General features: G+C 48.3%; 1 protein-coding gene across 1 annotated transcript in view; it reads left to right on the top strand.

Annotated features, from left to right (window-relative positions):
* Nucleotides 1-2,176: 2,176 nt before the first annotated feature.
* ANKFY1 (ankyrin repeat and FYVE domain containing 1) overlaps nt 2,177-11,961 on the top strand; it is a 61,930-nt gene continuing 52,145 nt past the window's right edge. Inside the window, exon 1 of the mRNA XM_056556406.1 lies at nt 2,177-2,445. Within this exon, the coding sequence (XP_056412381.1) occupies nt 2,436-2,445 (10 nt within the window). The 5' untranslated portion in view covers nt 2,177-2,435. The remainder of the gene's footprint in view (nt 2,446-11,961) is intronic.

The raw sequence follows: 11,961 nt of genomic DNA, 5'->3' as shown, positions 1-11,961 counted from the left end.
GAGAGCCAGAGGAGTCCTATCAGACAGGAGAGAGCACAGAGGAGTCCTATCAGACAGGAGAGAGCACAGAGGAGTACTATCAGACAGGAGAGAGCACAGAGGAGTACTATCAGACAGGAGAGAGCACAGAGGAGTACTATCAGACAGGAGAGATAACAGAGGAATACTATCAGACAGGAGAGAGCACAGAGGAGTACTATCAGACAGGAGAGAGCACAGAGGAGTACTATCAGACAGGAGAGATCACAGAGGAATACTATCAGACAGGAGAGAGCACAGGGGAGTCCTATCAGACAGGAGAGATAACAGAGGAGTCCTGTCAGACAGGAGAGAGCACAGAGAGTACAATCAGACAGGAGAGAGCACAGAGGAGTCCTATCAGACAGGAGAGAGCACAGAGAGTACTATCAGACAGAAGAGAGCACAGAGGAGTCCTATCAGACAGGAGAGAGCACAGAGGAGTCCTATCAGACAGGAGAGAGCACAGAGGAGTCCTATCAGACAGGAGAGAGCACAGAGGAGTACTGTCAGACAGGAGAGATCACAGAGGAGTCCAATCAGACAGGAGAGAGCACAGAGGAGTCCTATCAGACAGGGGAAAGCACAGAGGAGTCCTTTCAGACAGGAGAGAGCACAGAGGAGTGCTATCAGACAGGAGAGAGCACAGAGGAGTGCTATCAGACAGGAGAGAGCACAGAGGAGTCCTATCAGACAGGAGAGAGCACAGAGGAGTCAGTCCTATCGGACAGGAGAGAGCACAGAGGAGTACTGTCAGACAGGAGAGATCACAGAGGAGTCCGATCAGACAGGAGAGAGCACAGAGGAGTCCTATCAGACAGGGGAAAGCACAGAGGAGTCCTATCAGACAGGGGAAAGCACAGAGGAGTCCTATCAGACAGGAGAGAGCACAGAGGAGTGCTATCAGACAGGAGAGATAACAGAGGAGTCCTGTCAGACAGGAGAGAGCACAGAGAGTACAATCAGACAGGAGAGAGCACAGAGGAGTCCTATCAGACAGGAGAGAGCACAGAGAGTACTATCAGACAGAAGAGAGCACAGAGGAGTCCTATCAGACAGGAGAGAGCACAGAGGAGTCCTATCAGACAGGAGAGAGCACAGAGGAGTACTGTCAGACAGGAGAGATCACAGAGGAGTCCAATCAGACAGGAGAGAGCACAGAGGAGTCCTATCAGACAGGGGAAAGCACAGAGGAGTCCTTTCAGACAGGAGAGAGCACAGAGGAGTGCTATCAGACAGGAGAGAGCACAGAGGAGTGCTATCAGACAGGAGAGAGCACAGAGGAGTCCTATCAGACAGGAGAGAGCACAGAGGAGTCAGTCCTATCGGACAGGAGAGAGCACAGAGGAGTACTGTCAGACAGGAGAGATCACAGAGGAGTCCGATCAGACAGGAGAGAGCACAGAGGAGTCCTATCAGACAGGGGAAAGCACAGAGGAGTCCTATCAGACAGGGGAAAGCACAGAGGAGTCCTATCAGACAGGAGAGAGCACAGAGGAGTGCTATCAGACAGGAGAGAGCACAGAGGAGAGAGCACAGAGGAGTGCTATCAGACAGGAGAGAGCACAGAGGAGTCCTATCAGACAGGAGAGAGCACAGAGGAGGCAGTCCTATCGGACAGGAGAGAGCACAGAGGAGTCCAATCAGACAGGAGAGAGCACAGAGGAGTGCTATCAGACAGGAGAGAGCACAGAGGAGTGCTATCAGACAGGAGAGAGCACAGAGGAGTGCTATCAGACAGGAGAGAGCACAGAGGAATACTATCAGACAGGAGAGAGCACAGAGGAGTGCTATCAGACAGGAGAGAGCACAGAGGAGTCCTATCAGACAGGAGAGAACACAGAGGAATCCTATCAGACAGTCACTTACTAGACTTTGTCCATGCCTGTGCTCCAGCTTGAACAAGCCATAATTTTATAAGTCATGATTTCTATAAAAAGGAAATAACATTTCCTTATGAAGTATATTAGAAAGTATATTAATGTTTTGCCATCCTTTGCCTTTCTTTCCCCTCCCCCTCATGAGTTTGTATGAATTCGGTATTGGAATGTTTCTTTCTGTATCGTAAGTAAAAAGACATTCTTCCCTGAGTACAGCTAGTGCGTGCTATTACATTATATGTATCCTTCCGGTCATCTGACCTTACGCCTCCTTCATGTTATTGTTACTGTAAAGCCCAGCACCACGTCCAGCCCTGGAGCCCTCTACTCTATGCACTACCGGACGGATGGCCTTTCCTTCATTCCTTCCCTAGATGGCGCTAAACGCTTTCTCACCACAAATCGAAAACACAAAGGCAGCGAATGAGTCAATGGATTTCCTTTCTCTAACATCCCCCGGGATCTACCTCACCCCGCCCGCCTGTGTTACTTCCCATCTACCCGCTCTTCTCGCGATACCAGCCGGGCGGATCCATCATGGCGGAAGGTAAAGAAGTGGCCCTGGGGGAACCTCGGGGGGGCTTTGGGACTGGTGTCTGCTGGCAGGTCACTGAGCAATGGGGCTGCGGCCGACGGCAGGGGGCGGAAGTCCAGTTGTGCGCCAGGCTGGTCTCGCTGCTCTGTACTGTCAGTCAGTGGGGGAATAGTGTCAGCTGCAGCCCATAGGATACACTGTACTGTGGCACATCAGCTGCGGTCCATAGGATACACTGTACTGTGGCACATCAGCTGCGGTCCATAGGATACACTGTACTGTGGCACATCAGCTGCAGTCCATAGGATGCACTGTACTGTGGCACATCAGCTGCAGTCCATAGGATACACTGTACTGTGGCACATCAGCTGCGGTCCATAGGATACACTGTACTGTGGCACATCAGCTGCAGTCCATAGGATGCACTGTACTGTGGCACATCGGCTGCAGTCCATAGGATACACAGTACTGTGGCACATCAGCTGCGGTCCATAGGATACACTGTACTGTGACACATCGGCTGCAGTCCATAGGATGCACTGTACTGTGACACATCAGCTGCAGTCCATAGGATGCACTGTACTGTGGCACATCAGCTGCGGTCCATAGGATACACAGTACTGTGGCACATCGGCTGCAGCCCATAGGATACACTGTACTGTGGCACATCAGCTGCGGTCCATAGGATACACAGTACTGTGGCACATCGGCTGCAGCCCATAGGATACACTGTACTGTGGCACATCGGCTGCAGTCCATAGGATGCACTGTACTGTGGCACATCGGCTGCAGTCCATAGGATACACTGTACTGTGGCACATCAGCTGCGGTCCATAGGATACACTGTACTGTGGCACATCGGCTGCAGCCCATAGGATACACTGTACTGTGGCACATCAGCTGCGGTCCATAGGATACACAGTACTGTGGCACATCGGCTGCAGCCCATAGGATACACTGTACTGTGGCACATCGGCTGCAGTCCATAGGATGCACTGTACTGTGGCACATCGGCTGCAGTCCATAGGATACACTGTACTGTGGCACATCAGCTGCGGTCCATAGGATACACTGTACTGTGGCACATCGGCTGCAGCCCATAGGATACACTGTACTGTGGCACATCAGCTGCGGTCCATAGGATGCACTGTACTGTGGCACATCAGCTGCGGTCCATAGGATACACTGTACTGTGGCACATCAGCTGCAGCCCATAGGATACACTGTACTGTGGCACATCAGCTGCAGCCCATAGGATACACTGTACTGTGGCACATCAGCTGCGGTCCATAGGATGCACTGTACTGTGGCACATCGGCTGCGGTCCATAGGATGCACTGTACTGTGGCACATCGGCTGCAGTCCATAGGATACACTGTACTGTGGCACATCAGCTGCGGTCCATAGGATGCACTGTACTGTGGCACATCGGCTGCAGTCCATAGGATACACTGTACTGTGGCACATCAGCTGCGGTCCATAGGATGCACTGTACTGTGGCACATCAGCTGCGGTCCATAGGATACACTGTACTGTGGCACATCGGCTGCAGCCCATAGGATACACTGTACTGTGGCACATCGGCTGCAGTCCATAGGATGCACTGTACTGTGGCACATCGGCTGCGGTCCATAGGATACACTGTACTGTGGCACATCGGCTGCAGTCCATAGGATGCACTGTACTGTGGCACATCAGCTGCAGTCCATAGAAAACACTGTACTGTGGCACATCAGCTGCAGTCCATAGAAAACACTGTACTGTGGCACATCGGCTGCAGTCCATAGGATACACTGTACTGTGGCACATCACCTGCAGTTCATAGGATACACTGTACTGTGACACATCAGCTGCAGTCCATAGGATACACTGTACTGTGGCACATCAGCTGCAGTCCATAGGATACACTGTACTGTGGCACATCAGCTGCAGTCCATAGGATACACTGTACTGTGGCACATCAGCTGCGGTCCATAGGATACACTGTACTGTGGCACATCAGCTGCAGCCCATAGGATACACTGTACTGTGGCACATCAGCTGCGGTCCATAGGATGCACTGTACTGTGGCACATCGGCTGCAGTCCATAGGATACACTGTACTGTGGCACATCAGCTGCGGTCCATAGGATGCACTGTACTGTGGCACATCGGCTGCGGTCCATAGGATGCACTGTACTGTGGCACATCGGCTGCGGTCCATAGGATACACTGTACTGTGGCACATCGGCTGCAGTCCATAGGATGCACTGTACTGTGGCACATCGGCTGCAGCCCATAGGATACACTGTACTGTGGCACATCGGCTGCAGCCCATAGGATACACTGTACTGTGGCACATCGGCTGCAGTCCATAGGATACACTGTACTGTGGCACATCGGCTGCAGTTCATAGGATACACTGTACTGTGACACATCAGCTGCAGTCCATAGGATACACTGTACTGTGGCACATCGGCTGCAGTCCATAGGATACACTGTACTGTGGCACATCGGCTGCAGTCCATAGGATGCACTGTACTGTGGCACATCGGCTGCGGTCCATATGATGCACTGTACTGTGGCACATCGGCTGCGGTCCATATGATGCACTGTACTGTGGCACATCAGCTGCAGTCCATAGGATACACTGTACTGTGGCACATCGGCTGCAGTCCATAGGATGCACTGTACTGTGGCACATCGGCTGCAGTCCATAGGATGCACTGTACTGTGGCACATCAGCTGCAGTCCATAGAAAACACTGTACTGTGGCACATCGGCTGCAGTCCATAGGATACACTGTACTGTGGCACATCACCTGCAGTTCATAGGATACACTGTACTGTGACACATCAGCTGCAGTCCATAGGATACACTGTACTGTGGCACATCAGCTGCAGTCCATAGGATACACTGTACTGTGGCACATCAGCTGCGGTCCATAGGATACACTGTACTGTGGCACATCAGCTGCAGCCCATAGGATACACTGTACTGTGGCACATCAGCTGCGGTCCATAGGATGCACTGTACTGTGGCACATCGGCTGCAGTCCATAGGATACACTGTACTGTGGCACATCAGCTGCGGTCCATAGGATGCACTGTACTGTGGCACATCGGCTGCGGTCCATAGGATGCACTGTACTGTGGCACATCAGCTGCGGTCCATAGGATACACTGTACTGTGGCACATCGGCTGCAGTCCATAGGATGCACTGTACTGTGGCACATCGGCTGCAGTCCATAGGATGCACTGTACTGTGGCACATCGGCTGCAGTCCATAGGATACACTGTACTGTGGCACATCGGCTGCAGTCCATAGGATACACTGTACTGTGGCACATCACCTGCAGTTCATAGGATACACTGTACTGTGGCACATCACCTGCAGTTCATAGGATACACTGTACTGTGACACATCAGCTGCAGTCCATAGGATACACTGTACTGTGACACATCAGCTGCAGTCCATAGGATACACTGTACTGTGGCACATCAGCTGCGGTCCATAGGATACACTGTACTGTGGCACATCAGCTGCGGTCCATAGGATACACTGTACTGTGGCACATCAGCTGCGGTCCATAGGATACACTGTACTGTGGCACATCGGCTGCGGTCCATAGGATGCACTGTACTGTGGCACATCGGCTGCGGTCCATAGGATGCACTGTACTGTGGCACATCGGCTGCAGCCCATAGGATACACTGTACTGTGGCACATCAGCTGCAGCCCATAGGATACACTGTACTGTGGCACATCAGCTGCAGTTCATAGGATGCACTGTACTGTGACACATCAGCTGCAGTCCATAGGATGCACTGTACTGTGGCACATCGGCTGCAGTCCATAGGATGCACTGTACTGTGACACATCAGCTGCAGCCCATAGGATACACTGTACTGTGGCACATCAGCTGCAGCCCATAGGATACACTGTACTGTGGCACATCGGCTGCAGTCCATAGGATGCACTGTACTGTGGCACATCGGCTGCAGTCCATAGGATGCACTGTACTGTGGCACATCGGCTGCAGTCCATAGGATGCACTGTACTGTGACACATCAGCTGCAGCCCATAGGATACACTGTACTGTGGCACATCAGCTGCAGCCCATAGGATACACTGTACTGTGGCACATCGGCTGCAGTCCATAGGATGCACTGTACTGTGGCACATCGGCTGCAGTCCATAGGATGCACTGTACTGTGGCACATCGGCTGCAGTCCATAGGATACACTGTACTGTGGCACATCGGCTGCAGTCCATAGGATACACTGTACTGTGGCACATCGGCTGCAGTTCATAGGATACACTGTACTGTGACACATCAGCTGCAGTCCATAGGATACACTGTACTGTGGCACATCGGCTGCAGTCCATAGGATACACTGTACTGTGGCACATCGGCTGCAGTCCATAGGATGCACTGTACTGTGGCACATCGGCTGCGGTCCATATGATGCACTGTACTGTGGCACATCGGCTGCGGTCCATATGATGCACTGTACTGTGGCACATCAGCTGCAGTCCATAGGATACACTGTACTGTGGCACATCGGCTGCAGTCCATAGGATGCACTGTACTGTGGCACATCGGCTGCAGTCCATAGGATGCACTGTACTGTGGCACATCGGCTGCAGTCCATAGGATGCACTGTACTGTGGCACATCGGCTGCAGTCCATAGGATGCACTGTACTGTGGCACATCGGCTGCAGTCCATAGGATGCACTGTACTGTGGCACATCGGCTGCAGTCCATAGGATGCACTGTACTGTGGCACATCGGCTGCAGTCCATAGGATGCACTGTACTGTGGCACATCGGCTGCAGTCCATAGGATGCACTGTACTGTGGCACATCGGCTGCAGTCCATAGGATGCACTGTACTGTGGCACATCGGCTGCAGTCCATAGGATGCACTGTACTGTGGCACATCGGCTGCGGTCCATATGATGCACTGTACTGTGGCACATCGGCTGCGGTCCATATGATGCACTGTACTGTGGCAGTTCATAGGAATGTATTGAGACATGGCACAGCAGCCACAGTCTATGGCAATAGTACATTGAGCAGTGGTGTTACAGCTGAAATCCATATATTTTGAATTTCCTTAGCAATTTTTCTGTGAAAATAAGCGTCTGAGTCCCACTGACTAATGGACTTTTCTGAGCAGAACATGTTTATTCTTTTGGTGGAATCTGGATCCCCGTTGAAAGTTCTGCCTTTTGCTTTCTGGGCATGCTGGGAGTTGTAGCTTTGCAACAGCTGGAGGCCACCTGGTTGGGAAACACTGGTTTAGAGAGTAGACATGGACCTGTATCAAACAATGGGCTATTGCTGACAGTGAAAGTGAAGCAGGTCACGAGGCACAATATCCTCCTGTGCGGAAGGTTTTAGGAGACTGATCGTAGCTTTAGGCTTCCTGCCAGAGATACTGTAGACACGTGGCATCTATCACTATTACAGATCAATTGTGCCACCCTCCCACTTTAAATAGTGAGACGCTGCTGTAGCAATATCTTCTTGAACTAAGGGCAGGGCATAGTCTAGGGCAGTGGTCTTCAACCTGCGGACCTCCAGATGTTGCAATACTACAACTCCCAGCATGCCCGGACAGCCGTTGGCTGTCCGGGCATGCTGGGAGTTGTAGTTTTGCAACATCTGGAGGTCCGCAGGTTGAAGACCACTGGTCTAGGGTAAAATTATTAGTGAAGTAGACAAGCATACATCATAACACAAGGTTAACCCCTTAAGGACTCAGCGTTTTTCCGTTTTTGCATTTTCGTTTTTTCCTCCTTACCTTTAAAAAATCATAACTCTTACAATTTTGCACCTAAAAATCCAAATGATGGCTTATTTTTTGCGCCACCAATTCTACTTTGTAATTACATCAGTCATTTTACCTAAAAATCTATGGCGAAATGGAAAAAAAAATCATTGTCAGACAAAATTGAAAAAACCCGCCATTTTGTAATTTTGGCGGCTTCCGTTTCTACGCAGTACATTTTTCGGTAAAAATGACACCTGATCTTTATTCTGTAGGTCCATACGATTAAAATGATACCCTACTTATATAGGTTTAATTTTGTCGTACTTCTATAAAAAATCATAACTACATGCAGGAAAATTTATACATTTAAAATTGTCATCTTCTGACCCCTATAACTTTTTTTATTTTTCCGCGTATGGGGCGATGTGAGGGCTCATTTTTTGCGCCGTGATCTGAAGTTTTTAGCGGTACCATTTTTGCATTGATCGGACTTATTGATCGCTTTTTATTCATTTTTTCTTGATATAAAAAGTGACCAAAAATGCACTATTTTGGACTTTGGAATTCCTTTGTGATCACGCCATTGACCGTGCGGTTTAATTAACGATATATTTTTATAATTCGGACATTTCCGCACGCGGTAATACCACATATGTTTATTTTTATTTACACAGTTTTATTTTTATTTTTTTATATGGGAAAAGGGGGGTGATTCAAAGTTTTAATTGGGAAGGGGTTAAATGATCTTTATTCCCTTTTTTTTTTTTTGCAGTGTTATAGCTCCCATAGGACTATAACACTGCACACACTGTTCTTTTACATTGATCAATGGTTTCTCATAAGAAACCAGTGATCGACAATTCTGCCGCTTGACTGCTCATGCCTGGATCTCAGGCACTGAGCAGTCATTCGGCGATCGGACAGCGAGGAGGCAGGTAGGGGCTCTCCCGCTGTCCTGTAAGCTGTTCGGGATGCCGCGATTTCGCCGCGGCTATCCCGAACAGCTCCCTGAGCTAACCGGCATGCTTTCACTTTCACTTTAGACGTGGCGTTCAACTTTGAACGCCGCGTCTACAGTTTTTTTTTTTTTTTAATTTTACCACTTTATTGTAATAGTAAAATTTCCAAAACTACAGTATACAATTCAGATATACATAGCAGCACCAGTCAAAAAGACCATATAACCAACTTATACTTGTTTACATCTAAAAAGTATACCTAATCATTATTAACGTCTCCCCCCAACCCGCTCCCACCTTCTGGCACAGAGGGAAGGAGAGAGAGAGGAAAAAAAAAAGCGTCTAAAGGGTTAATAGCGATCAATGCCGCGCGCTGTTAGCCATGGGTTCCGGCCTCTAACGCCGTGGTCCCGCGTTATAGATTGGGAGCGGACTCATGGCGTACATGTACGTCATGAGTCTTTAAGGGGTTAAAGGGGTACTCCGGTGAAAACCTTTATTTTTTTTTTTTTTTTAAATCAACTGGTGCCGGAAAGTTAAACAGATTTGTAAATTAATTCTATTAAAAAATCTTAATCCTTCCTGTACTTATTAGCTGCTGAATACTACAGCGGAAATTCTTTTCTGTTTGGAACACAGAGCTCTCTGCTGACATCATGAGCACAGTGCTCTCTGCTGACATCTCTGTCCATTTTAGGAACTGTCCAGAACAGCATATGTTTGCTATGGGGATTTCCTTTTACTCTGGACAGTTCCTAAAATGGACAGAGATCTCAGCAGAGAGCACTGTGCTCGTGATGTCAGCAGAGAGCTCTGTGTTTCAAACAGAAAACAATTTCCACTGTAGTATTCAGCAGCTAATAAGTACAGGAAGGATTGAGATTTTTTAATAGAAGTAATTTACAAATCTGTTTAACTTTCTGGCACCAGTTCATTTAAAAAAAAAAAAAAAAAAGTTTTTCACCGGAGTACCCCTTTAAGTGACTCCTGGATTAAAGTATAACATGGGATCAGGGTATGTGTAATTGTATTATCTTCAGTTTTTTATACCGATTGTACAGGCTTTCTCTGGGTTCCATATATCCATGTAAGGAACCTGGAGAGAGTCTGTACACTAAATATTAAAAAACTTACAGCAGAATCAGCAGATATTACAGAGACATTTCCATGTGAAATCTGTCATGTTTGTCGCTTTTTTGCAGCAGTAGTAATGTGTGATCCTGATGTCACCATTTATACACAACCCCTTTGTGTCTGTATTTCTTAACATGCCTTTACTATACACGTACAGCCAGCCAATGATTGTCACCGGGATCACGGGGCCTCCAGGAGTTGGTCACAGCTTGGTGCACAGACCTTTGGCAGAGGAGCTGGACTTACAATGTCTTTTTATTAACTTTCTTTACTTTCACCATTACATTACACAGTTCCATGATTGGGAAATATCCCCTGTGAGTGTAAATACTTGTGAGCACCTTCAGGTTTGGTGAAACCTCCTACAGTGTTTGCCTCCCAAATGCAGATTTATCTGCTGCTGCTGCCCAGATTTAAAGGGGTACTCCGGTGGAAAACTTTTATTTTTTTATTTTTAAATCAACTGGTGCCAGAAAGTTAAACTGATTTGTAAATTACTTCTATTAAAAAATCTTAATCCTTCCAGTATGTATTAGGAAGGAATTTTTTTTCTTTTTGGAACACAGAGCTCTCTGCTGATATCACAAGCACAGTGCTCTCTGCTGACATCTCTGTCTATTTTAAGAACTGTCCAGAGTAGGAGAAAATCCCCATAGAAAACATGCTGCTCTGGACAGTTCCTAAAATGGACAGAGATGTCAGCAGAGAGCACTGAGGTCATGATTCAGCAGAGAGCTCTCTGTTCAAAAAAAAAAAACATTTCCTCTGTAGTATTCAGCAGCGAATAAGTACTCGAAGGATTAAGATTTTTTTAATAGAAGTAATTTACCAATCTGTTTAACTTTCTGGCACCAGTTGATTAAAAAAAAAAAAAAAAGTTTTCCACCGGAGTAAGGGGTAATCCAATCTAGACCATATCTACAGGATATGCCATATATGTCTAATAAATGTGGGGGGGGGGGATCATCTTGAAAGCAGGGGAACCCTAGCTCCTTTCAGCCTGCTTGGGGTCACTGGAGGTGGGCAGGTAACCAAAAACAGCCATGGTGGCTGTTTTATGCAGTTTACGTAACTTCTGTAAAGGGTTAAAGAGGTATTATAGTCTTAGACATCTTATCCATTATTCAAAAGATGGGGGATAAGATGTCTGATCACAGGGGTCCCGCTGCTATGTTCCCTGCAATCTCCATTTAGCTCTCGACATTCTGTGCCGGCGCTGGTCCCGAGACGGAGACATGACATCACACCACGCCCCTTTGTAATGTCAGGAAACTCCTCGCCCCCCACCTCCCCCCCCCCCCAATTCATGTCTGAGAGGGGCATTCCAGAGCTTGTTTCTAGATCCAAACTGTTGCCACAGGACCATAAGCAGAGGACTAAACAAAGATGGCGGTTTGTAGGTCATGGTCACTGTAACAAAGTTTCTTAGGATTTTATTTCTGGCTACCATTAGGGTCAATGCACACTAGTCTGATATACTGCCGATTTTCTGCTTCAGAAATTTGTGTAGCAAAACCGCAGCAGACATGCCTCCTCTATGCATCTCTATGGGAGAGCCATAGACACACGACTGCTGTATCTCCCACTCCCATAGAAATGCATGGAGAGGGCATGACGGCCATCGCTCAGTGCGGCGGCCGACACAGCTCCGTGCACAAATCCTGTGGATAGGGGA

This window comes from Hyla sarda, chromosome 2, assembly GCF_029499605.1.
Source record: "Hyla sarda isolate aHylSar1 chromosome 2, aHylSar1.hap1, whole genome shotgun sequence".
NCBI classification, from domain to species: domain Eukaryota; kingdom Metazoa; phylum Chordata; class Amphibia; order Anura; family Hylidae; genus Hyla; species Hyla sarda.
The sequence above is the reverse complement of the archived record's forward strand: the minus strand, read 5'-3'. Positions and strand labels throughout refer to the sequence as shown.